Below are 27,983 nucleotides of genomic sequence, written 5' to 3' on the forward strand. Positions count from 1 at the left end.
AGACTAAAAATGGATTTTCAGCAGAAAAGGGAGTTGGAAAAAAAAAAAAAAAAAAAGAAAAAAAAAAAAAAAAAAAGAGAAATCAATAGGAATGAGAGCACAGACCACCCAATAATTCAAATTTCAAGCCTGCCCTAACCCATCAGCTTAATGCACCTTCTGGTTAGTTACCAGAACCATTTGCTGAAGCAGAAGGATTTCAGAGTAAACCACACCTTTTCTTGGCAGGYGACACCACCTCTGCCATCTTTGCTCTGTCCAGGCTACAACCAGGTTGTGGGTTATTTTAAGTTACAGTGCAGTGACATTATATGGCACCAGATTCCAACCTGGTACACTCCCTGCMCTGCAGAAGCACGACTGTCCAAAGGCTTTATTCACCCTATGACTGCAACAGAGAAAAGTAAAAAACAAAAGTTTGGGACAGATTTAGAGAAGCTGCTTTGTTTTTCCAGTTTCATCAGTCCGCATAAGGCCAGGGGGAATGYGCTGCTTAGTGTCTGAAGTGGAAATGCATATGACAGCATAGGAATCTGTTCCATTAAACAGGTTTAAACAATCATCATTCTTGCAGGAAAGCAGGACTCTTTTCAGTGGTACCTAGCAATAAGATGAGAAGCAATAGCCATAAACTAAAACATTAAGAAGTTCCATCTCAGCATGAGGAAGAACTTTACATTGAGGGTGGCTGAGCGCTGGAAGAGGTGCCCAGGAATGTCATAGAGTCTCCCTGTCTAGAGACATTCCAAACCCACCTGGACACGTTCCTGTGTCACTTGCTCTGGGTGACCCTGCTTTGGCAGGGAGTTTCGACTATATAATCTCCAGAAGTCCCTTGGAAGATTCTGGGATTCTCTGAAAGCATTTTAGTTTCTCATGAAGCCAACAGAAACCCATTCCTCTGCYAACGGAACAGCTTTTTGAAAATGCAAGTGGAATACAGTTTTCCTCAGATTTGCTAGAGAATATTTTAGAATTCTCAACTTACAAAAGATGCTCACTGCACGCATTACCCGAGATGCATTTGTATGTCCAATGTAACGTTACCTTATGCTTTCTCATCGTCTCCAGGTCGTGAGCAGCATCCTGCGACCCTACGGAGAGAGAGAGCGTGCCCGTGGCTGCGCTGAGCTCCTGCCCGGCAGGCGGCACCGTGCCCKCCGCCCCCAGCCCCACTCACCCAGCAGCAGCCAGGGCTTCACCACGCCGACCTGCAGATCGGCGCTGAGATCCTGCACGAAACCGCCGCCGGGCGCCGCCTCCTCCTCCTCCTCCATGTGCAGGCAGGCGCCGCGCCACGTCTCGATGATCCTGCGGCCGGTCAGCGTCGTCACGCGGGTGCGCTGCTTCCGCAGGTTGGCYCTGGAGAAGCTGCGGATCTCCTGGGTGAGGGAGTGCATGGCGCGACTGCCGGCASCGCTCCGCGCCGACCGCCCCGCACCGCCCCGCACCGCGCCGSCCGCCCGTGACGCGYYCCCCGGGGGCGGTGCTCAGAGCGCACCAGCCCTCCCTTCCCCTTCTGTCGTAACTAAAGCAGTCTTCAAATCGAAAATACATGTTACCAGTGCCCTGCTGATTTGGAGAACAGGCCATGCAGCAACGCCTGTCTGACTCTCATTGGGACCTGCTTGTTGGRAAGCATGGGAGAGCATTGTAAGTAGCGAAATGGAAAAGATGAGAATTAGATATCTTGGCTTTATTTTTCCCCCAGAGTCATTTGACTAGTGACCAAAGACTAAACAAAATCAGCTTTTTATATTTACCAAAGAGGCAAAATGAAGAAAAGGGAGGCCAGGAGAGATTGCTTCCCCTTATTCCCAAATGACTTTATGCTCATGTTTTTAGGTATTCTCTACTGTGTATCGTTTGTAGTGTTCCACAGGTGGTACATAATCATAGAATCACAGCATAATTTGGATTGGAAGAGACCCTAAAGATCATCTCATTTCAAACCCCCTGCCATATGCTGGGACACCTTCCRTTAGACCAGGTTYCTCCAAGCCCTGTCCTGGCCTTGGAATGCTTCCAGAGAAAGGTGAATCCACAGCTTCTCTGGGCAACCTGTTCCAATGCCTCRCCACCCTCACAGTAATGAATTTCTTCCATATATCTATTTCCCATCTTTTAGTTTGAATCTATTCTTTCTTGTCCTATCACTGAGGTTCCTGACAAAGAATCCCTCTTCCTTGTATGTCCCTTCAGATAACAGAAGGGTGTGTAAGTGTGTGAAATGTTTGTTTGCAAAGTTATATGGTAACACTCTACACTTAAATTCTACCAGAAATACATTTCAATTTAACAATCCTCTGTGCTGGCTTATAGAATAAGGATGTATTACTACAGTACTTCCCTTCTTATAATATTCCTCAAATTATGTTGGACAGATACGATGACTTTGAAAAGATCCTCCTGGTAGCTCCTCAAAATGCAGTACAGAACAAAGTCAACTTGGTTCCATAAGAAGAGGTCTGCAAATGCCATGTCAATTTGAGAAGCAAACAGTGCTATCAGGAACTGCCAAAGCATTAATTATTCCTGGGAATGCCAGAGGCATTTTTCTAAYGGGAATTAGACATAAAATCAAGGTAATCTGAAAAAGGCAGAATGCTCCACACACAGTCTGCAGGAACTCAAGTCTAAACTAAGAGAAAATCAAAGAAGATGCTTAGTGTAGGGAGAGGGACAGAACAAAGATCTCGGCTGGATCAGATGTAAAGGCAGTTTTAAGTACAAGTAAAAGGTTTTATAACATTCTGCATATGTGGTCTCTCTGAAAGTGGGCTGTGCTTCATAGCAGTTGACTTGAAACAAGAATGATGCAGAAGTTGATTAATTCATTTCTTTTCWTAAGGCCTTACCAATTATTTTGGTAAGGTATCTTGCAAAAATGCAGAGRGCCTGGTGTCAGGAAATTTGCAAGRYCTTAGCAAAATTTGYTTGCAGTCCAGCCCCAGTAGCCTGCTCTTGGAGTAACCAGGGGCTTAATAGCCAACTTCTGGCCTCTATGAGTACAGGGTGTGATGTGTAAGCATTTGCAAGACTACCACMGATCTATAAGACACTCACAATTAAACTACTAACAATTAAACTAATAATACAACTAGGTGTTGTTTCTTAATCTCAGAGGAGGAAGATGGATGCAGAAAGACAGCTATTTCCAAAGTAATGGATTGATTTTCTGCTAGGAATGTTGATCTTTGTTGTAACTGCTTTTAACACCAGGGGTCCCTACTGGACATAAAATCTGCRCTGCACTTTTCTGTCGGAAATCCAAACACTCCGAAGACGTTTATATGCAGACTTAGCGTCATGTTATTTAGTGTGCCCATGTCATAGCATTAAATCTAGCTTGAATATTCATAGACTCTGTTTCTTATGATGATGTTGTTAATACTGTTCCTTACAGGATAAAAGATAATAATGAGTTTGAATTTAAACCTGGGATTTCAGTTCACTGATGAACACTTYCTCTTGCATGCTTTGTTGAGAGTAGATTTTTCTAAAGGCGTGGCAGGAGCTGGGTGCTTTCTCTACTTCCTTGGCTGAATGCATTTATGGTATTTCTGGATCTTCAGGTTCTGAATAAGGTACATATCAATGCAAATGCAGTAGTTTTAAATAATTTTAAAGGTTATGTTCTTCTGTTTTGTCTGTCAAGAAATTAAGCAGAACCCGTTCTATGGGTACAAACTAAGAAATGTGTACTGTAATTATTAAAAGCAGTTTGTGCATATTCAAAAACCTCATATGGCAGTACATCATCTCTCTGTTGTATCTATTTCCTTCCACTATTATTTTGGTCTGCCTGTACATATTGATGCAAAAGARCTGGTTTCTATCAGAAGTGATAACCAGATATTCCAGACAGCTGAGCTTACCTCTGACAGCCTCGCACTCTGAAAAATGCGTATGTTAGAGGGTTGAGCTAGATTGTAAAATGCACTGGAAAATGACAGTTGATTCTTATGTTGGTAATTTAACTGAAGTGGGGAATTGGATTAGTACACTAATTACATCACATTTCAAACTGTAGTTACCAGATGCTTTGAAGAGTAAGAGAAATGGGGGAGAAAATTGAAATATTGTCAGCTAATATCTAACTCTGATAATGGCTCTGCTGCAGACTCTACATTCCTTAGCTGAAAATAACAGAAGTTGGAAACAACCCTGTGCACCAGTTGGTGACTGGATAACTATGAATCATGGATGTAGTATGGTGGTGAGAAATGCAAGTGTGACTGTGGAATGCATGAGGAGGTATTTAAAACAGAGAGAGGGAAATAATAATGTCATTGTTCAAATAAGCCTTTTCAGAAGTGTGCTGTGCTATTTTGGGATGGCAGTATTCAGGAAAGATGATMTTATACTTGAAACAAGTGCAAAGGATAGTTTAAATTGCTGAAATTTCACTGCATATGACAGATTGTCATCAGAGCACTCAGTGGTACATGGAYCCCTTGGGACAGGCAGCTCCTGTCCATGATGACTTGGGAAGGAGTAGCCTCCTTCAGAGTGACTATTTCACCACCATTTGTGCCAACACACACATAAGCACTTCTAGCAATGACTTACCTGCTTCATACACTCCAGGATGTTGTGTACCACACAGCCTGGTGGCCCTTAGCTGGAGCAGAGACTTGGTTTCAGTTTTGCTAAGTTGTCAAGACATGATGCCTACTCCTGCTGGCTTTTCCCTTTCTGCAGCAGTTTGGAGTCACAAGCTCAGGGCCATTCACATCCTGAGCTATAGGGCAAGTGGTACATGGCAGGATGGCTGGAGTATGACATGCTCCCATTTTTCTTCAGTGGCCCATATCTGTGCCTCCATGACATTTCCTTCATGTAGAGAGGTTTTGGCTGAGACAACCACTCCTTTGTTCTCTTCAGTTTGTTTTTCATCCTTTAGACTTGCCAATATCTGGTAGGGAAGGATATTCTGGAAGAAAACTAGAGTCCAAGATATGTTGATGGATAGTTATTTGTCCTCTTTTCCAGTCTGATTGTATACCTTTGTCCCACATCCTGTATGAAAATGCAGATATTCACTCCTTTGTTCTAGTATGCAGTAACATCCTGAATGAAGATGCAGATATTCACTCCTTTGTTCTAGTATGCAGTAACGTGCCTGAAAAATCTATTGCAAGTGGAGTCCTGACTGGAAAGTGAGATTTTGAAAAGTCAGTGAAGTGCAGACAAAGTCATGAAATGTTATTTTATGAGGAAGAATGAATTTGTAGCAAGGACTCTTCCAGAACTTAATATAGTGAAGAATGAAAAGTCCACAAGGATTCTCAGTTTTGTGTACTGAGATAATTGCTGAGGTGAACTGTGAAGGCCTAAGAAACTGTAAGTTTGCCAATTATTTTGACTTTTAGGGTGTTTTCCTAGGATGGCAGGAATAAGGGGTGAAGGCAGGGGAAGATTAAGTATATAATATTTTAAATGTGTTTCTGTAGTAGTTGGTCCAAATGGGGAGTAGGACCATGCTGAAGGCTGTGTACAGAAAGTTAATAGAGCATTCYTGCACATAGTGTTGCAGTTACACATACCGTGACCTGGTTGTTAGCAAGCCAAGCTTTGCTGAAAGGTGTTAGTTTGTTCTGGATTTYTGGCTCTGCCAGTTTGTAACACATTGGAAGTGCTAGACCCTATTGGCCAAACAAAGTGCAGTTACTTGTGTGTGGGAATGGGGTGAAGCCAGAGGTGGTGGGAGTCATCTGTGCCTATTTTTGTGCTTTGTTTCTTCATAATTGTGGTGCTCATTTACTACTGCAGAAGGTTTTCCACTGTAAGGGGAAGTGTATATCCTAAGCACACATTTACATATCCTCTCTTCCTATACTCCTTTGGCATACAAATTGAAGCATCCATTAAAGCCATGCTGCTAATGTGTGCTGCATCATTCTTGACCAGCTTTATCTATGCAGTGTGTTAGGTAAGAGCAGAGAATGCCTCTTGGTCAAGCCCAGAATCAGAGCCAGTTCCTCAGCTCTTCGGACTCTGGGAGACCAAGTTGGTGATCTTACTCTGACAAGGTGCAATATGGAAGCCCAGTCCAGACTGCTAAAGACTGTGAACAGAGGCCCACTGGTTGCTCCTAATGGTATTATGTCTATGAACCTTCTTCAAACACTGCCTTTTATACCTGGCCTGAAGGGTAGGCAGCTTCTCTTTGTTTAATCTTTTTATTTCAAGCAGCATAGTTTGCTGGTTTTTATAAAGCTGTCCTGAGCCAATGGTGTTTCCACTGGCATATCTCCTCATATTGCTGCAGGAACATTTCTCCAGAAGCAAAATTGTACCCATAACCAAAGGCATGGCCCTAAAAAAACACTTACCAGGGCATTCGTCTCTGCTCTCATCACACTTGGTAAGCAATCCATACAAATGAGCAGGCAGAATCATTGATCTAAAGATGTGTGCTTTTATAGTGTGTCAGGGATTGTGCTTAATGAGAATCACTGAGGAATAGGGTAGAATGCAAAGCTAACATATTTAGTAGACAAAGGGAGTACCCCTGGACACCTGTTGATGTGAGGAAGATCTGGCACTACTCTTGTCCATGTAACATAAGTAGGATCTGAATTCCACTCCCGTTTGTGCTCAGGTTTCTGTTCTCCAGGTGCACTTGAACTTGCTTCTCTGCAGTCAYGTGCTAACAGATAGATAAAGATATGTATATATACAAACACACATGTATATATAAATTGTTCATGTGTTCATGTAGCTTGGTGTAAAACCAGGTATGTCAGCTCAATAGTAGTTAGGCAAAGATAATCRGGGAAAGGAACAATACCAGGAGACTACAAGAAATTTTTAACAAAAATACCCATTATAGAATACCTTCCATTCAGGCTGGCTGCTCTGCAAAGGAGTGATTACTAACTACGCAGTTAGCACAGACTATCCATCACCAAGGCAGTTGTTCTCYACCTTTTGTGTGTTATTCCTTTTGAGTATACCTTCACTACAGAAAAACAAACCTAAGAGAAGTTAACATCTCAGTAAAGCCTGAAAAAAGCGTGTAAGTCAAGACCTTCAAAAAGAAATTAGAAAATCTGAGCTCTTCTGTGAGAGATGATATTAACGTGGGTTTCTGTAATACTTTCAAGTCCTTTACGACATGGTTTTCTTTCTCCATTTTATGCTGCAGAGGTGAAGTAAAAGGTAAAGTTACAATTTTTCGATGGTTATTATGATTGCTCTTAATTTGTTGGATTTTTTTTTGTCAGAATACTCAAATATCCATTCTGTACCCCAACTTTTAACAATCTATTTCTGCAAAAATGCAATTAATATGTCTCACAACCTTTCTGTTTCTCTACAGGTTTATTTCAGTGGTCATTCAAAGACAGGAGAGCTACTTCAGGAAACGAAATCACAAGAATTTCTCTTTCTCTGAACACCAAGCCTACAGCCTCAAAACTTAAAATCAAAGAAGGTAAAAATCAAATTTAATTTCAGAGYTCTTGTAGCATCTTATATATAGCTTTTGTTAATGTGTAGCTTCCACAGGCATAATAAAGTATTAATGTTACCATTTGAAGCAGGAAGCATAGCAAGTTTTTTATTGTTTCACAGAGTTCAGGAAGGAAACCATTATATCTTCTAGTCAGGATCATAAAACAAATACAGTAGGAAAATTATTTTATAGATYAGTKTAGTTAGACATGTAAGTAGTTTCTRCTCTTACTGTTCACCATGATGAAATGCTTTCTATAAGTAGGGTAAAGATAAAGTGGAACATGCATAAACACAGCATCTCACATCCATCAAAAAAAAAGTACTGGAGAATACTGTTCCTCTGTATACCCTTTTCTTACCTTAGCACATCACTAACATTGCATTGGGCTTGATATTTGTGTGTTGGAAGCAGTTCCCTGCAGGAAGGGGAGGAAAATTAAGCTGTCCAAGCCCTATCTCATTATATGTCTRTAGTTTGATCCAGCCAGCCCAGAGCTGCCTAATAACTTCTATTCCACTATGTTTTTTCTTTAAATTCTTGTAKACAAAGCACAGTTAAGCTAAGTGAGCCTTTGCTACAGGATTCTAGAAGTTTACATAGGTCCAGACTTCTGATACAKTCATAAAAGAGAAGTAGATCAACAAATATTAAATGCAAGACAGTGTCTCTGGCTCACAAAGTCCCTGAGCTACAACCTGTTGGCATCTGAGACTAAGCTCTGCAGAAGCAGTGATATGTGCTTGTCCTCATKCTCTTCCTCAGTGCTCCATTCTTTGGCCACAGGATACAGACAGGTATTTCAGTAAAGAAAGTACAGAAKTATTTTGCTTGAACTCAAAAGCTGTTCCTAAACTTAGGAAAAAGCTGTTCCTAAGCTTACCTTGCTTTATCATTACCTTTAAAGTAGCCAAAAGCTTCCATTCCAACTGTCTATTAAAGTAATTAATTCATTATTTGATTCTTTTTATATATTCATTTCTCTATGGAGACCATAAATGAAGTTCAGGACTTCATGAAGCCTGTTAGCTTCATGTAAGCTAACATAGCTATGTAGCCATGTTAACTGATTAACTTTAGAAAAAACATATAAATCATTTAGACTTGAACTAATAGTAGAATATTAGATTTGGATGTCATTATGAAAAGAYCTGATGTAATTAATTTACTATCTTGTTAACATTTAATTTTGGAAGATTTCTTACCTTGGGGACTACCTGGTAAAAACAAGTCATGAACAATATTTCCTTTCCTCCTTTTTCATCCCACATTTTTAACTACATTTACAAAATCACCCAAAGCTCACTGAAGAGCAGCACTTGATTGACAGGACAAATGTCCTACCAAAAAGGCCATCTAGTATTTGAAGTACCAGTCAATGACTCTTTGTGAGCAGCACTGAGTGTTCTTGGCTTCACCTTAATATTAAAACTCCACAATTTTTCATAAGATAATGGCTGTTTTCTGTCCAGCTCTGAACAATGAGCTTCATTAATTGCAGCAGATGAAATCTCTGATTCTACTTTGCTAATGGCATTCCTTGTTTTAATTCCTYGTTAATTCAGCAAGTTGAACAAGAAAATATTTTTGACATGAACAGTATGAAGGGAAAAGTTTTTTCTTGATTAGACGTGATTATTTTTTGTGAGTAACGCTAGATCATTAACAATTTCATTATCATCATAAAAAAATATTGCAGGGAAAGCAAATCAAAACAAACCTGGAAGATACATATAATGAGCTATACCTATMAACCAAACTTTTTTCAACCATATTAAAAGGTATTTAGGCTATTACCATCCTTAAAAAAAATTTAAATTTAAAAGCCCTAAATACAACAACAACAACACTAAAACCCTAAACATTTCATCACTAAAGAAACGTATATGGAAAGCTCTAAATACAGTAGAACGAATATGTCTTAGGAAATCCATTAGTAATGATTGGTATAGATATTCTAATTAATGGTTTTATTTTCTGTTAAAAATCCTTAAAATTGTGTTTGTCTTATTTCACATACTGCTTTATAATGCTTAACAGTTTTACTTAAGTTGGAAAAAAAGTTAAATACACAAAATACAAGYTGTTTAACTCACCTACACAAGCAAATTCTTTGATATCTAGTCCTCTGCTTCAGTGAAGGAAGTCATGCACTGTTTCCCTAGAGAGCAAATCATTAGGAAGTAAGTACTTTTGAAGTACTCGTGCTTCCTTAAGGGAAAATACTGTACCAGGTTTCCCCATAAGCAAAATTTTCTGCATCTTATTACAAAGAAGATCTCGAACTAGGCTATTTGAACGTTAAAGTTAAGATGCAGATTTGTCCCATCTGTTTTTATTGAGTGACGTAAATTTGATGGCTGCACATAATTTTTTATTWAAAAAATAACCACTATCTTAATAACCGCTATCTTAATAACCACTGAACTTCAGTTCTTAGCTACAATTCTTGGAAGTGTGAGCACTCCGAAACTATAACAGCTCTCCTAAACTTTGTAGCCAGTGGGAAAAGTCTAATCCATTTGCCCAATGGTTTCTGCAGGAGTTGATTGYAATGCTAACTCTGAAATGTAACAATTTGATCTTCATTCGTCTTCTGCTCTAAACTTAAGCAGTGTCTCAGGTTGGAGCAGACCAAGTCTTGGCCCACCAATGCCCTCTAAGCTCATTCTGTTCAGCCATGCTGCAAACTCACATGTAAACRCATTTATTTTTACAGTCTCTCTTCTATAGCCAGCAGGCTGACATTTGATTAGCTATTTAAACATCATGGATTAGTCATGGACCTGGGACACATGAGAAAATTGCTTCTCAAATCTTGGTGGCATCCTGTTTCTCTGCTGGTCGAGACTCATTCACATTGTGTTGGGCTAGTAGTCCTGGAGCAGMAGTGTCCTACTTGTCCCTCCAGTATGAGCAGGAATGCTCGTGCATTCTGAAACTGGCAGGTGTCTGCACTTCACGAAAGAATAGCTGCTATGGTATTTATCATCTGTTTAAAAATGACTTTGCACACCCCTTTTATGTCCTTCCTCTCTCATATTCATGTTCTTTTAAGTTCAAAGGTCTGGCACCTCTGAGCAACTGCTGTGTTCTCATATGCAGAAGGATGCCAGGCACACACATAACTGACCAGCAGGGACCTGGCACATGTGTGAGCTTGCATGTTAATGAGAGAATAGATTAAAATAATGCCCAAATACCTTTAAAGAGAGGAAAGAAGAGAACATGGGAAATTGCAGACATGCTGSCTTTGTGATGGATTAAATAGTGAAAAAGGTTTGGATTCATCAAGAAAATTATAGATTGAAATATAAGGTATCTGTCAGTTTGGTTTAGTGAGTATGATAGATCTTKTAAACCTRTTGCTTCTTTGCATAAGATTAAAARTCAATCTGATTAAGGCAATTGTATTTTTCAATGCCATTTATTATGTTTTTAGGATCTCTTAACAATTTTATCGTCTTTGTATGGTAAATTATTCAGCTTATGTGCCTTTACATGTAAGTTCAATAATATAATAAATACTTAAGTATTATTAACAAATAAATAGTAGACATGACCCAAATAATTGGGGTTATGGTGGCCATTAAAAATTCTAGTCTGTTAAAATTAGTTTGTCTTCCTGTTTTGAATTATTTCTACACRAAAAGGAGATATTGAACAAGACAAGTTTGTAAAAATTGCTTGTTGACTTCTGTTGGCCAAAGGGGCAGAAGTCATGCAGTGGACTGTGCTAGATTGCTCATGAAGAATGCAGCTGATGACTGCCGTTTCACTGAAAATGCTGGCCAGCACATGGCCATTTCAGATGAAAATCCAAGCCAGAAGTTAAACTAAGGAAAAACAGACAGGAAAGGGAAAAAAATTGCTACTGCAGAGATGTAAATTATAAGTGTAGCAAAGACTTAGGTGGCAACATAACCTACTCTGCAGTAGTATGTTGCCCACTATAAGTTTTAAAATAGCAGTGCTAGAAAAGTATAAATGCCTGTGTACTATTCAGCATGGAGAAAAGAAGGTTGYATGGAGACCTCATAGCAGCCTTCCAGTATCCCTACAGGGAAGCTGGAGAAGGACTCTTCCTCAGRAACKGTAGTGGTAGGACAAGAGGGAATGGGTTCAAACTGAAATAAAAGAAATTTAGATTAGATACTTAAGAAATTCTGCAGTGTGAGRGTGGTAAGGCACCAGAACAGGCTACCCAAAGAAGCTATGAGAAGCTACCCAATCCCTAGAGAGTTCAAGGACAGGTTGGATGGAGCTCTGAGCAACCTCATCTAGTGGAAGATGTTTCCTGCCCATGGCAGGSATTTGGAATGAGATKATCTTTAAGATCCCTTCCAGCCCAAATGATTTTATAATTTCCTTTACTGTCTGAAAACCCCATAGTGATTAGCAAATTAAACCCTGTACTGAACAGAGAATTGACTTTAAAAGGACCAGAGCTGAGCTTGACCCAAATCTGAAGTGCTGTTTCAAACCTGACCAAAACTCGTACTTTCAGAATAAATATAGAAAGCTATTTAAATTTTAATCATTAATAAATCACYGAGCAAATAGAAGTTGTGTGTTTTAAAAATAATTCTTAGCCTTTCTCTCTTGTTAATTTGATTTTGCCATACCTGTAAGACCTGTGCTGTTACTGACAAAACTTGTGTTTCCACTGCTTGCTGCTAGACTGGTAAATGTAGATTGTGTGGTACAGACATTTTTGTGATCTAATATGCAATAAATCTTCCTGCTGGAAAGTCTACATGCATCCCTGAAGTTTCTACATCAAGTTGCAGCAAAAGTAGTATGACAACATGGACTTAACACTGTTGCCATTAAAACTGGTGACAAAACTGTGAAGTGCTTGAGTACACACATTGATATTGGCCAAGMGCATTGTTAAAAGTCTGTGTGTATCCAAGTGATAATTCACATAATTAATTTAGTATTAGGTCTATATGATTCATGGTAGTAAAAACTCCTTGTGTCACAAATTCTTTCTTGCTGATACTGATCCTTTCCTTGTTCCAATATTCTATATGTTTTCAAGAAGTGCAGCTAACTTGGCACTATTTACAAAAAAAAATTATAGTRACACAAGGTGCTCCTTATGATAGGACCTGAATTCAGGCTGCTGAATAATGTGAGGGTTTAAAAACAGGGTTCTACTACAAAGGGGAGAGTCAGTAAYTTTTCCCTTCTGTGCTGCAGCCTATTATTTGTGCAGCATGGAGATGTCTGACAGTAAAAACAATGCAAGTAGTTACAGAGAGCTTGAGAGTTCTCCMGTGAGCTCTGTTAAGCACAAGCCTTATCAAACCAAGTAACTTTGACTCCAATGTGTTCTGTAATTTTTCTACTAATTTCAGAAGAAGAAATATGAGGATGTTACATCATAGATGTTTCAATATGACACACAAAAACTCACAATGAATTGGCTTGGTGAAATCATTCCACTTGCTTGGCTATATATAAATTACAAATACTGTGATTGTTACTGCTTGAAACTTCCAGAACATCCAATACAGCTAAAAAATAATTGAATATGAAATTAAACTTGGGATGCTGTTATGTTAGCTGTAGGTATGTAGGTGAGGAAGAAAAAAATTGCTCTCAGCTGTAGCTTTTGTTCTTAAATGATTTTAAGCTGAAGGAGTGTGAGTTTAGGTTGGATATTAGGCGGAAATTCTTTACTGTGAGAGTGGTGAGGCACTGGAACAGGCTGTGGATTCCCCATCCCTGGAAATATTAAAGGCCAGGTTAAACAGAACTCCTGGTCTAGTGGAAGGTGTCCCTGGCCATGGCAGGGGTTTGGAATGAGACGATCTTTAATGTCCCTTCCAACTCAAACCWTTCTATGATTCTTTTTTGCAGTGCAACTACATGAGAAACATCCTTGTTTCAACCAGAAATATTACATTTGATGCTTTAAAAATAAATTGTAGGAGAAGGAAGATTACTATAAATAYTTTTTATTAATAATAAATTACATAGCAATTTATGCTTTATAAATTTAAATAGCAATTTGAATTTTCCGTCTTTTCCGTAGACTCCATTAGTGAAAGGTCAGGTATAACCTAATTAATCATTACAACATTGTTGCTAGGTACTCCTGACTCTTGGACACAAAGCTGAGAAATAAAAACATCTGATAAAGGCCAATGAATGAGTCAATAGCAGACTTCAGATTGGAACTCTAAGTTCTTGCTTCCTGGTTTTATTCTGAATCATAAATTGTCTTGTGATTGCTAAGTGAAGAGAGAGGTCAGTAACAATTTAACTATATTCAGGCTTCTCACATTCATTTCTATGCTTTCTAAAATCAATTAGTTTAAAATCTCTGAAAGACTGAGACTGATTCTGATTTCTAAGGCAAAAAAATGAACTGAAAATTAAATACAAGCATTAATATGCAAAAAAGACACAGATGGTGGTGCCACTATTAAAAAAAGAAAAGAGATTAGAAGGTTAATTCTTAAGCCTGCCTCTCATTCCCCAGACTGGGGATCCCTGCATCCCTGCTGGTTGTGCTGGCCTCTCAGCACTGCAATCATCTCCCTAAGTAGCTGCAATAAGGGATGGCTCTCCTGGATGTCTCTTGATGACATTCATGGCATAGAAATCTCACCATTCCTTAAAAATATATGCTTTAATTCCTGTGGCTTCAAGAGAAAAAAAGAACTAGCAGCGATGTGACTCATCTAATTGGTGATATGGCGTTTCTCTGAATTTGTTGTACATTGGTCTAGAGCAACAGCTCAGGGGAATGTGACAGCATCCTGATGGGGTGTGGGGGCTGCTGACAGCACCTYCAGAGGTGTCCCTGGGCTCTTCCCACTTCCCAGRGCAGGTGTGATGCTCTGGGGCTGATGGAAGAGCCCTCAGAAAGCAAGGGTCACCAGCAGTGACAATGTATCACTATTACTCTGCGCAGTACTGGGCCCCGACCTTAATTTCAGTTGGTTAAGTAAAAAAACATAGTATCATCAAGGTTGGAATAGACCTTTAATATGTTCCAGTGCAACTGTGAATCCAGCACTGCCGCTGTAACTCCTAACMACATCATCCAGTGCCAGGTCCCGATGCCTCTTAAACACCTCCAGGGGTGSTGACTCCACCCTGCCCCAAGCAACCTATTCCAATGCCTGACCACCTGAATAGTGAAAAAATGTTTTCTTATGTCTAATCTGAATATCCCCTGTCTTAACTTAAGGCCATGTCCTCTCATTCTCTCACTGGCATGGCAGAAGAGACTGGCCCCCACCTCACTCCACCCTCCTGTCAGGGACGTCCAGAAAGTGTTGGGGTCTCCCTGGAGCCTCTTCTTCTCCAGACTAAACAACTTTAGCTCCCTCAGCTGCTCCTTGTGGGAGCATGAGCTCCAGACCCTTCACCAGTTTCCTTGCCCTTCTCTGGACAAGTTCCAGCACCTCAAYATCTTTCCTGAGGAGCCCAGAACTGAACACAGCACTTGAGATGTGACCCCAGCAGTGCCAAATAAAAAGGCATATTCACTTCCCTGGTGCTGCTGGCCGCACTGTTTCTGATACAGGCCAGGTGCCATTGGCCTTCTTGTTCACCTGGGCTGGCTCAGGTTCAGCTGTTCTTGACCAGCACCCCCAGGACCTTTTCCGCTGGGCAGCTTTCCAGACACTCTGTCTCCAATCAGTAGTGCTGCATGGAGTTATTGTGGCCAAAGTATAAAAAAGGAGTTGATTAAATAAAAAAAAGTGAAGTTGATTAAGTAAAAAACTGGGGTTTTCGTAGACTCACAGAATGGTTTGGAAGGGACTTAAAAGACCATCTCTTCCCATCTCCCTGACAGGGACAGCTTCCACCAGAGCGGGTTGCTCAAAGCCAACACCTCCAGGGATGGGGTATCCATAACCTTATTCGGTATAAACTTTGGCGGAAAGTGTCCATTTTTCCCCGTTTCGCAGCACACCTCGCGGTTCCACCCCAAACCCCTCACAGGCCCCTCCGCGCCCCCAACCCTGCGGTACCTCAGAGCGCCGAGCGGGGCGGCTCCACCTCCCGCCCGCAGGGGGCGCCCGAGCGCCGCCCCACGTGACCCTGCCCACGCCCCGCCGAGGCACCGAGCGCCGGGCCGGCCGGGGAGGGAGCGCTGGGCCGGGCTAGGCCGGCGGCCGGGGGGCTCTGAGCGGCCTTGGGGACAGCGGAGGGCCAGGATGTCGCGGTCCGTTCTGCAGCCGAGCCAGCAGAAGCTGGCCGAGAAGCTCACCATCCTTAACGACCGCGGCGTCGGCATGCTCACCCGGCTCTACAACATTAAGAAGGTGCGGGGGACCCCGGCGGAGAGGGGGGTGAACGAGGAGCCGCCCCGGCGCGATCCCCACCGCCGCTCGGGCCGGCGCTCCGCCGGGCTTGCGGCTGTGCCGGCTGCGCCGCGGCCTAGCGGCGGGGCCCGGGAGGCTGGGCGGGAGCCGCGCCGCCGCCCGGCCCGGCACGGGGGGGCCTGGGCTTCCGTGCGGCCGCCGCATCGATCCTGGGAGGGAAGGATGGAGCGATGGAGGAGGCCGGGCCGATCCGATCCTCGCCGAGCCTGCGGGAGCGGGGCCTGGTCCCGGCGCGGCCCCCGGAGGCGCTGCCGCCCCGCTGCCGTGCGTGACTCACGAGCCGCGAGTGGGCAGCGCCGCGGGGCTTTTCCCACGCCAAAACCTGCCGCTGCCGAACGGAAAAAGGGGTTTGGGGTAAAATTAGTAAGTTTAATTTCGATAAGTTCGAGGCGCGCGGTTGCTTAGCAGCTCTCGGCGTGAGATGGAGAGGGTGCTCGGAGCTGCCGTGGGTGCTGGAGCTGCTCCCCGGCTGCCCAGGRAAGTGGATCCGTGTTGGCCTGGGTGAGGTGGCTCGGCGTGCAGGAAGCTGTAGGTCTGAGTGTTGAGAGAAGGATGGGTCACGCCTTCGTGCTCGGCTAATTTATCTCCTGGAGTCAGTCGTTGTGCTTTCCTATAGGAAAGAATGTAGTTCATGGGTACAGAATCATAAAATTATTTGGGTTGGAAGGGGACCTTGCAGATCATCTAGTTCCACCCCTGCACTGGGTGTTTGTATCCATCCCAGCGTCATTTTCCTGGTGAGTGATGTATCATCTGAAAGTGTATGGCCCTTCAACCTACTTCCAGTAATAAATATTAGCTAGGAGTTTATTGCTTTGCCTTGAACACAATTATTTGAGAGGTTTTTCTTATTTCAAGGAAAATGCTAGTTACTACCTTCGAGCAGTGAGTATGCCTTTGTGGGTTCAGCACATTAAAATYTCCAAGCTGTTCTCATGCTGGGTTCAGCTGCAATGGTAAAGGGAGTTTGAGAGTTTTAGGTGCTTACTTGGTCCTCTGACTTCAGGACCCAGGTTTCTGTCAGGAGTGACCCTGCCTGACTGAGGTAAATAATGTGTTTTGTCAAAGTTTTTTGCTCATGAGGGAGACCAGAAGAAGTAAGGACTACCAAGTGCAATGTTAATTTTCATTAAAGTGTTTTTTCAGGAAAATAAACAACAACCAAGTGATTGAAGTATTTAAWAGTCAGCGTTCATCTAAAGCCATTTCAGTATTTGATGTGCACTTYGGTGTTTCTGCAAATCTTCACTGGCATAAATAAAGCATTCTGACTAAATAATTGCAAGTTCCTGTCTTTCAGAAAGGTTCCTTTTAGTCTGCAGTTTTGTACATTGGAAAATCCCTTCAGTTTAATAATGGTAACAATATAATAACTTCTGTCAAACAGAAATTCACAGTTTATGGGGAATACCATCAAAAGGAATAAGTCATTTGTGTGTGCTCGTGTTGCATTTTGAGAGCAATATACCAGGTGGAAAATGAGCAAGGGGAATTTCTCTCCTGCTTTGCCAGGCAGGAAACAGGACTGGAGAAATTAAACCTTGTCTTGACAGCTCTGCCTTAGCCGTTGTGAGTCTGGGCTCTGTTTGCATTCCCAGTGTTCTGATACAGGGACACTTACTSCTGTTGAGTGGTCTGGTGCCTACTGACCCGTTTCTCCTTTGCATATTTGGATTGGCAGAGTCCTGAGCATGTTGGCCCATATGGTGGTAGCCTGTGCTGTTACTCATTTCTAGAAGTGATGCAGGTGGACAGCCTCTGTAGGGGAGCATCAGCACTGGGGGCGACACCACCTTTTCCTGYACATGCCAAGAACCGAGTCCAAAATTGCTAGGAGTCCAAAATTGCTAGGTCTTGCATACAGAGACAGAGTAGGCATGACTGACCAAGTGGCTTGATTATTGTGTCATGTGTAGTTTTGCAAATCTGAAGATGTCCCAGGCAMAACTCTTGTGTATTCATGTAGTGATTTGTGATTCAAATGGTTGTTTTCTTCAGCTGCAGTCAGTATTGCTTGAGGGAGGGAACTGGCTAGCTCAGATAGTGAGCCCAGAAGTCTCGGGATTGATTGCTGTATTTTATTGTGAGTCTCTCTTCAGCCCAGCTGCAACATTGCTGACTGCTTGGAACACTTTAGTTTTGTTTATTTCTTCTTTTTTTTTCCTCTCTGTAAGCTGTCAATTCCAAAACTGCTGTTTAAGATTCTGTCACAGCTTCCTCCATTGAAGATGATACTGAAACTCAATCTACTAGATAACCACATATGTGGGTTTGCGGTTAAAGGAAATGGTTAAGACTTTTTTTAATAAGAGGAAGTGAGTGGTTGAAGTATATGTAGCAGCAGTAGAGATTGCTGTAGATGCTGTCTAGAGAATACAGATTTTCAAGAAATCGGAACTTTCTCAACTGTTAGAAACAGCAGAAAAAATTTGCTTACCAAAGAATCACAGAAAGTATTAAAAGCAGTTAGAAACATAGTTTCTTAGTGCTTCCTCTTCCTATAGAAATTTCAGTTTTGTTGCTGTTGTGCTTATAGCAGATGGRAGTTCATAGTTTCCTGTTTACTGACCTTCTGTGCCACTGTTGTCTTTTGAAACAGTTAAAAGTTTGTTGTTTTTAAGACAGAGTAGTGGAGTATGTGTTTTTTTTCCTCTGAAAGTGACATGGAAATTATGAAAAGGGGAGTTACTAAGGTAATACTGGAYGATGAGACAGAACTTATATTTCCACCCTGTTTTGTTTTTGGTTTTGGTTTTGGTTTTGTTTTTTTTTTCCTTTTTGGTTGCTGGTGTTATTTTGAAGGTTAGCCCTTTGCTTTCTGCTTTCAGCTGCCATTTGCATTGAGACCAGTATTAATCCTGAAGTTGTAACTCTTACTGTTGCGGTTTCTCTCTTGGTTTGTTCCTTCTGTTTTTTAAGAATTTATCCACAGTTACCTAGGCTATTGTCTACCCTGTAACTCTTTTGTCATTACTTGCCTGCAGCTGCATCTCTATAAATCAAAGACAGCAGGGGTTTTTCATACCATCCTGGCTCAGGTGAAATTTGGATTTCTTGGTTACCTTTCAGAGCAGTCCCAGTCTAGTATTGGAAAGCTTTGTATAAATGCTGCCTTTATTTTCAACTGTTTGTTTGAGAGTGGTGGCCACAGAGAATAATCTTTTCTGTGGGCCTGTCTTTTGTTTGTTTATAAAGTCTTTGGATACTGGGATGTGTTTACACTAAGAGATTTCATCTTGAAATACCTGAAGTAGAGATTTAGCCAGAGCAATTCAAAGGGGTGGGGTTTTGATGAGTGTTAAAGCAGTGCTACAGTCAACTGACCTGCTAGAGATGAAAGTTAGGGTTTTGAAGTATTTAGAATATGTTAATCAAACATGATGAGTCTGTAATTTAGCATTAATTGCTTTGTTAGCAGTATTCTGTTATTTTTCACAGTATAGGTTTTATRTTTGTTTGTGAGACGTTTTTTAAATGTCATTAGCAAAGCAAATTTTTTTTGAGTTTCCCAACCTTGTTACATAGTATCTGAAAAATGAGACTCTTAAACCAGTTCTTAGATGTGAACTGCATCATCAAACTGAACTCATTGACAAGGACCTTGCTAAATGTTTGCAGAGGCTCTGGCTGACTTTATGTATTTTTTTTTTGAAGATGTAATAGTGGAAATAGTAGATTTTTGCCTATATTGAGGATGTTACTACTTAAAAGTTGTAAAAGCTAGTTGGTTGTTTTATTAATAGATCCAGTCCATAAGGTGTACAGTTTTGCTCAGACAGTTGAGTGGTTTTACAGGAAACAGTATGAGAAATTTTAGGTGACTGGAAGACCATGCAAAAGTTTCAATCTGCAGAGCTCTGAAGTTTGTAAGGGTRGAGAATTAGATCATCCTCTGGACGCAGCTCTGTGCTGGAGTGCAGACCTTTGAGCTGAGATGCAAAGCTCACCAATCATTTAGTTTTGAATTGTAAGATTGTTGTCAAACAGGTAATGTCAGGTTATGTCTTCAAGTCACTGGTCAGTGTCTCAGGGGAGGTATTGCTTCCACAGATGTCAGCAGTTCTTTAAAGATTAAAATGGTAGTATATGTTTGTGTCTGTGGTCTTGGAGGAAAGGCTTGTAATGTGGTCTCATTGATAAGCGAAGGAGGAAGCCCCAAAAAAACTCAGTGCTGGCAACTAAAAAAAATACTCCTTTGCTCAGGAAGCAAACACTAACTGATGATACCAGATCGTACTAATTTTTTTTTCACTCAGAAAAGCAACGAAATTTGTAAAGAAACAGTAAGACTTTCTAATAAAATAAAAATGTCCCATGGTGTCTTCTAAAATACAGAAAGTGGATTTTTCYTTTTGTGTCAAGAGTAGATGCCCAGAATTATCCCGCCTTGTTTCTTGGCTTACAAATACAGGTTACCTTCCCTCCCCCTCACCACCCCAATCACTTTTCATTTGTCTGTTGTGTTGACAGAAAACCAAATCTGGTTTTAGTTGCAAGAGATTTGTAGAATTGTATGCAGAGGAGATACACSTAAAAATTAGTAACATTTCCCATTTTAGGTTCAGAATAGACAGGGCTTTCCCATTGTCTTGCTTCTTTTTATTAAGATGTTATTTTATAAATTGCATTGAGGAAAAATTTTGTGCCAGTGAAACTTCTCTTAACTTTTTTTATCCTTTACATTTCACCTGCTCCATATTTAATTAGTAGAACCAAGTTCTTAAACAGGTGTCAATGTGAATTTCTCACTGTGCAGATAGTGTSAATATATTGTTCATCRATGAGRTGRTGGGTCACTCTGGTRTGGCCAGMTTAGAAGATACTTTACTTGTTTGCCTTGGCAAYGCTTCCGACGTGACCTCATCTGATSRTTCTCATGAACAATCTAAGGAAGTGCAGTCTGGATRAAGTTGTGATGATGAAAGCAGATGGATCACCATATTAGGGAATGATTGTGAGGGTCTGGTCARTGAGGGATCAATGGGGTTTTGTTGGGGCCTGTATTAACCTCTGGTTTCAGTCACTCTTTGCATCGACAACCTAGATGATGACTACAGTGTGCTTAATAAATTTATATGTGGGACACTGGGACAARCTACAGAGCCTAACTGAAATTCAGTTTGAGTTTAAAAATTGTAGGTATGGTCTAACAGACTCGGAGGTGGCTGAGCAAGTATAATTGTGAGSTATTTTGTGCTTAGTGGAATTTGAAGGGCAAAATGAGTAGTAATGAGATATCAGGTCTGAAGAAAATAGCTGGGAAAGGTTAGGGCTAACAAGAGCCGGGTAAGTTTTGTTGCAAAAAATCGGGAATGACATGAGATTGTATAAATGTGTAAGTAAGATAATCTGAAGGAAAAGTAATTTTTTGCTCTACATTTCCTTCATTGAGATTTGTTGAAAACATATCTAGTTGACCATTCTTTTCAAGGAARATGGAGAAAATTCCAAGCAGAATGATAAAGACAGGTGGTGCAGAAAACTGTACCCATTTAAAAAATGGGATTTTTTTTTTCCAAGTCAGCCTATAAGTAACACAAATTTTTAAGTATTTAGGACTGCTGTAGAGAGATGAGGAATAGTTTGTGCCATCCACTATAACCACCAGAGTTCAAGAAGTGATGGTTTGAATTAAATATTGGAAAACTAAATTTAATACTGTAAAAGACTGTGAAAATGTTTTTGAATGTAGCCTGTTTGAGACCTCTAAGTAAGGATTTGGCAGACATGTCCCAGCAGCAACACAGATACAGTTGATCCTGCCTTGGAACAGGAGAGATAGGTAGGCAAATTCTCRAGGTCCTTTCTAGCCTTTTCTTTTGATTTCACATGAATTTACATTTTGTGTGGTTGAGTTTCTGAGTAGCAATACACTAAGATTTAAAGTAAGGTGTATCCTTAGGGTTCAACACAGACCAAATAATGAGTAAACGCAGGGAAGATGTCTTGCTTAGATCTAGGAAACACTAGACTGACTGTAACACCTTTAATTGTAATTTTAAATTGATATGAAGCTACATTATCTTTCAAATTTTGAACCCTAGTACATAAAAAGTTCAACAACTATCAAATTTCTGATAATTTTGAGCCGTATTTTGGATGTCACCAAGGCCTTTAGAGAGTCCTCATAAAGTAGTTACATAGAGACTTTCTTCTGCTTCCAGATCTTGGTTGAAACTATTACTGTAATTTGTGTCAAGATACAAACAAAGGTTTACCTTTCATCAAGTAACATTTGTGTAACTACAAGCATAAGCAATGTAATTTACTTAGTACAAGATCATCCTGGCAATGCTGGTGTAGGACAGTCAAAATTTAGCCATCAAAAGTTAATACTGTAACTAATTACTAAACTGTAATAATTTGTTCATGACCAACTAATTCTTGCATCCTGGATAGACTTTAAGAGGACAAGTGTTATTCACAAAACTTATCTGGAACCAGCCTGTTGAATAATCAGCTTAGGCTTCTACAACCTACCTTCTACAACTGCAAGCAAGCAGTTGTGGTAGGTTTAATCAGAGATATGAAAGCAAATGTAGTGTGAGCCCTCATTCAAAGCAGCTCTTTATTGTTTATTCAGCTCTCTCTTCTCAGTAATTTTGTTTTTCCAAAATTAGATTGTCAGTTCATAATTTTATTGTTTTAAATGTGTGGCAGAAACAAAGAGTATATAATAGGCTTTATCCTACAAAAATATAATTAGTGGTGAAAATGTCCCTTTGAATATTTTTTTGACTTTTCTTATTTAGTATAATTTACAGGATGCACAGCTGGAAATCAGGCATGCGAATTTAGAGATATATATTTTAGCATGAAATCTTTAATGCCAACAGCTCTTACAAGGAAAGAACAGTTTTACYGTGCCAACCTTTCTGGCCTATCAGGAGAAAGTGCTGGAGTAAGCTGTAAATTGGGCATACAGGAGTTTTTCCCATTTTTCAATATGCAACATCTTAAAAGTTTTCCATTTACTAATCCAAGATACTAATTGGGGGATGGCATAGTTTTTACTGTCATTGAAATTCCATCAATTTCCTTGTTAAATTCACAGGTTTTTAGGGCAAATTTATTTGYAAACGAAACTTAAAGGTGAAGTGATTTGTTGACTGAGATTATTTCAGTGTATRTTATCACAGTCAAGTGGAATTGTACTCAGCAGTGTTTTATCTCAACCCTGCAGTAACAGTAAATCAAGCTCCCTTGAAGTAATAAACAGTAAATTGCTGCAGAGTATGGTTTATGATAATTGGCTGATGTGGGAAGTTTGGGTGATGAAAATAGGACATTTTTAATTAAAATGGCCCTGTTTCTCTTTTCTTGGGAGGCAGCCCTGGTGGTAATTTGGAATAGGTTTGGTTTAGCATCAATGAAAGAAAATATATAATAGGTCTTTCCATAATACAATAAATATTTAGGATTTATTACCATCCTAAGCCACATAACTCAGGTGATACTTCCCAATGTTTTTATTCAAGGGCACATAACAGGCTTGTGTTGAGGGCTCCAAATACAAGTTAGAGGCACTGGCTATTGTTCAGATTGTATCTGAACATAAACTTCCTTTTATTTGTGCCACTTCAGCTGCATGTAATTTTGCTGTTGGATGTTTTTTTCTTTTCCTTCAAAATTCTCTGCCCTCAAGTAAGAAGTAAAATGTTAAGCTTAGATTTTTGCAGTGATAGCTGTAACAGKATGGGGGCAAAAGGTCTTTTTAATGTATCTTAATGTTGGTGTATTTGGAGCCAGTTGAACTGGATTCTGTTTTCTTCTTTAGAGGCTGCTTCTCTTAAATGTRGGCCTTTAGCAAATTTTTGTTGTTGACTGTTTTCCTGTTTGCTTCTTCTGAGTGAGTACAACGTAGAAAGTAGAGATATSTAGTATTCTTAATTTTCAAAGTGAAATTAGTGTAGAAGAAGCTAATAGCATCAAGTGGGGAAGAGAATCTGAATTTTGTTTAATAAAAATATTATTTACCTCTCTAGGGCAGGTAGGAAAATGCTGCTTTAATTCAAGTGAAGCATRTGGAAACAGTGCATGTAGTCTGGTYTCTCTGGAACTTGATAACTGTGCATATGATAACAAATGAGTATTGCAAATAACGAACCTCTTAGCTATAAAAATCATATTGTTCTTGTTGATAGTTGTGCAGAATGGTGCATAGAATGACTCTTGGTTGAGAGCTTATCATAGCAGGGTACCATTTCTACCATCTGTGGAAAGTAATGCTGTGTAACTTGATAGAAATCCAGCATCTAAGTCTGTTAAATTTTTTTTAAAAATTATGTATATTAGTTTCTAACCATAGCTTTMCATGATCATTTTTGGCAGAGCTTAACAGCTGTGTAGTAATACACAAAGGTATTCAGAGTTGACTGCTGGGAGATTCTTTCAGTATAATATTTCAGGGCTGAAGCAGCTGGAATCCCCTAGCTTCAGAGATTTATTCTGTGAATGCTGCACTAGAAAGAATATTTTTAATCTGTGAATTTCTTTTTAATGCTCAAAAATGTAGTAATTCTGGGTTGTGGGGTTTTTCCTAATAAGAAATGAATTGAAGAGTGGTTATTGCAACCCATGTGGAGGAAAAAAGTGGTATCTGAGACTGATGGAGAAAGGGCTACTGGTTTTGGCTAATGCTCAGAATTCTGTGTGAATACTGGAGAGGTGTATATGGGCAAATCAACTTTGTATGTTCTACCACAATGTTCCTACCCATTATAGTACTCGCAAAGGATTTTGTATTGACTAATACAAYTATTAAAAGCAAAAGCTACATTTCTTATCTACATTCTAAGACTCCTGTCCTCAATGTCTTTGTTCTTTTTAAAGCAAAATTCTGTTCRTGTGCCTTACCACACTTCCATGCTTGTGCAAAAGTGCTAGGATTGGGGTTTATATGTTCATTCTTTTATGCTTTACAGAGTAAACTRTAGTGAGTTTGAGGTCTGTTCACCATTTTGGGAGAGGTTTAACTCATGGAGACTGTTTTACCTGTGATGCTGAATGCAGGTAACTGTTGATGCAACAACAGCTAGTAATCTGTTGATACCAGTTCTTAGAAAGGAGCTGAGCTGCTGTGGAACATGGGAGAGTGAAAGAAGAAGCTTTGAGCCACTCGTTTAGTGATGTCTAATGTCCTCTTTCACTTCCGTCTATCTAGGTAGGCTTGTAGAGCTTYTTAGAAGCTGGAATTTTGGGGTGTGTAAGGATACTTTTAACATCTTGCAGGAATATTCTTATTTATCAGTCAGTGTAGTTTATTAGTAGGAAGAGTTACAGTTGCTTCAAATATGATGTCAGCTAACAAACAATGGGTAGAAGCAAAGAAGAAGCATATTCACATATATTGCGAGGATTGCCAGTTACAACTGAGGATAACACTCATCCTTTCTGGGGGCTGAGTTCCTGAAGCCACAGAAGGATGTACATGTTGATRTTTTCAGATCTCTGTTTCCTTGTGAATGTGTGTGTAAGGTCTTTGGTAGAACATAAGTTTTAGTAAACGTTTCAGAGAGGTGATTTATAGGAAGGAAAACATGTGTTTCTAGGAAAAAGGAGTGTATGTGGAAGGAGTGTTTGAATTCAGACTAAAAAATTTATGAAGTCAGCAGTGGCAGATTYCTTGTCTCCTGTATAACAGCAACGATATTGGAATTTACCAGGGCACAAATAGGTGTCTGTTGTTTTCTCAGTAATCCTTTTAAGAGAAAGTTACATGTTTTGCGGCAAGAAAAACAAATTGAGATAATCTGACAAAGGTTCTGACACTTGTGACACAGAGTTAATTAAAACTTCATAAATTTGAAGCTTTTTAAAACTATTTAATGCCTATTTACAGTATAGTTTGTACCTTTGAAATTGTATAGACTTTAAAGTGTGTACAGAATAGCTGTTTTTTTGGCATGTGTTGTTTGCTAATTTAAGGATATTGAAACAACTATTTAATATCTAACATACTGTGGATGTTACTGAATTTATTTTCATTATAAAATCCTCTGGTATTATAGATATGACATTGTAATTAAGTTTAGTACCTTTTTGGGAAATTTATCAAATATGAGAGTTTTGATATCAGTATAGTACATGAGTGTACATCATGATGGTCATGTACTACTGGTAGGTGTTTTAGACTTTCAATAATGACTCTTTTGTTTTTTTTTTCTTGGCTACCGTTTCTTTTTCAGGTATGTAAAACTTCACTGAGTTTCTTTCCTTTTTTCCCCTGTAGTTGCATGTGATGTTTGTTAACTCCTTTTTTCCCTCTCAACCTGAACTTAGTTTGAAAGTACTGTTCGTACTTACGTGTCTCAGTATATTCACAGTGCTTTGCACAATATTGAAATTCTAATAAGTACGTGTAAAGTTGTTTGTGAGTATTAGAATAATCAACATYCAGTAGAAAGTGTGCTGACTAGAGTAACAGGTGGTCATAATGTTATCTTGGATGTAGGTAATAGTGTATTAGTTCACTTAAATGTAATACTTTAGAATTTAAGAGTAATTTGTTTATATGTAATTTTTCTCTCTTTTTATTACACTGCTTTCCCAGCAAGGACAAGTTTGGAAGGTTTGCAAAGCTTTTCACCTTCCCTTTGCCCGCTTGCCCGCTTTCAGAATCGGTCTCATACTCCATGACTTCTGTCTCTACAGTCCACAACTCAGTCATAGAAATCAATGTGGAAAAGTTTTTAAATGAGCTGTCATTCGAGTTCACTCTGTTGCGTAGAAACGCCTAGCATGTAATTTAGTTTTGCATGAGACGTGAAACTCCTTTGCAAGCCCCTCTGAGGAAAATAAAACTAAATGACTATTTGAGAGAAATACAGTTTGAGCACATATTTTGTCATGTAAGTAATGCTGCTTTTAGTATGTTACTCCAAATGTAATGGTATGGCATGGCTYGCTAGTCAGAGTAGCAGAGAATTAGTGTCCGACAGCATGCACTGTAGCTGGCAACAGTAGGTGCTTCCTCAGTTGTTTGTTCACAGAAGCTGTTCATATCTGTCTATGTAAGTTATTTAAGARTCCTAAGACTTAGTTGTGACTTCGCATCAAAATTTAATGATACTTTTTGATTGTTGCTTTTAAAGCTCAGCCTGTGCTGCTCTAGGAATAAAGAACATGAGTAAAACTTCAGTTCCTAATTTAAGGAAATAGACTTAGGCAAATACTGGTGGTTGGATTGTGGGATGGAAAATCGTCTTAGAGTTAACAACTGGAAAAGAATTAAATACAGAGTGGTGGTGGGGTGTTTAGTTTTGTTTCACAAAGGATAGTTGTGAATGTGCCCAGCACTGTCTTCCACAGATGATGACATGATTGAATTTTCTAACAGTTTGTTAACTCCAGATGAATACAACACTACCTCAAACCCAGGAATAGCATTAAAAGGAAATTTTTTTTTCTCCTTCTTTTAGGTTTGAGTTTTTTCCCTCACTGCTGTTCTGCACTAACTGCTTTGATACTTCCATGCATCTTTTTCAGTAGAAGAGCATCTCTGTACTGTTTCCCATTGCATATTTCAGCTGTGACAGTCTCTGCACTTTGCCTTTCATTTTATCACCTGCTCACTAAAATCAAACAAAAAAGGAATCTTTCTAGTTTGTCTTCAGATTTGCAACTATCACTTGGTTTTACATGGATGATTGTGTTTCTGCTTCATTTTGTATTGTATTTTTTTATAGGCATGCGGTGACCCCAAAGCCAAACCATCTTATCTTATTGACAAAAACCTGGAATCTGCTGTCAAATTCATAGTCAGGAAGTTTCCAGCAGTAGAAACACGCAACAACAATGTAAGTAATCAAATGGCTGTATAACTATTTTTCTCACGACCCTCTCARCACAATCTGAGAGGTTTATGTTTTCTTATAAAGCATCTGATACTGACAGTTGCAGTTGGAATACAGTTGTTGATTCAAATGTCTGACAGGATACTTGAGAAGGAGCCATCTCCAAGGGGAGAATATTATACTGTAATTTTGGATGGGTTTTGTTAGGATAGGACACTTTCTGGTTTTCTTTTTGCCTGCTCTTTTCTGTTCCATTTCAAAGACTTGTCAATGGGAAGAAGTTGTTGGAAAAATCATGCCTTACTCTAATAGGAGTAACTCCTGATGACCAGACTGATTGCAGAAGATGGAAGTTGCATAACTTTATTTGTGCTG

At 39.8% G+C, this 27,983-nt stretch overlaps 2 protein-coding genes across 3 annotated transcripts in view; one reads left to right on the forward strand and one right to left on the reverse strand.

Moving 5' to 3' along the window:
* The window catches only part of DUSP19 (dual specificity phosphatase 19), a 4,752-nt gene extending 3,288 nt beyond the window's left edge, over positions 1-1,464 (reverse strand). The window contains exons 1-2 of the mRNA XM_057389838.1: positions 1,181-1,464; positions 1,048-1,094 (exon numbers count right to left, since the gene is read on the reverse strand). Coding sequence (XP_057245821.1) covers positions 1,048-1,094; positions 1,181-1,400 — 267 coding nt within the window. The 5' untranslated portion in view covers positions 1,401-1,464. The remainder of the gene's footprint in view (positions 1-1,047; positions 1,095-1,180) is intronic.
* Positions 1,465-15,526: 14,062 nt separating this feature from the next.
* NCKAP1 (NCK associated protein 1) overlaps positions 15,527-27,983 on the forward strand; it is a 53,426-nt gene continuing 40,969 nt past the window's right edge. For both annotated transcript variants that reach the window (XM_057389835.1, XM_057389836.1), the window contains exons 1-2: positions 15,527-15,753; positions 27,501-27,611. In XM_057389835.1, coding sequence (XP_057245818.1) covers positions 15,646-15,753; positions 27,501-27,611 — 219 coding nt within the window. In that variant the 5' untranslated portion in view covers positions 15,527-15,645. The remainder of the gene's footprint in view (positions 15,754-27,500; positions 27,612-27,983) is intronic.

Source organism: Malurus melanocephalus, unplaced genomic scaffold (assembly GCF_030028575.1).
Source record: "Malurus melanocephalus ecotype Western Australia unplaced genomic scaffold, MMel_1.1 scaffold_20, whole genome shotgun sequence".
Taxonomy (NCBI): Eukaryota; Metazoa; Chordata; class Aves; order Passeriformes; family Maluridae; genus Malurus; species Malurus melanocephalus.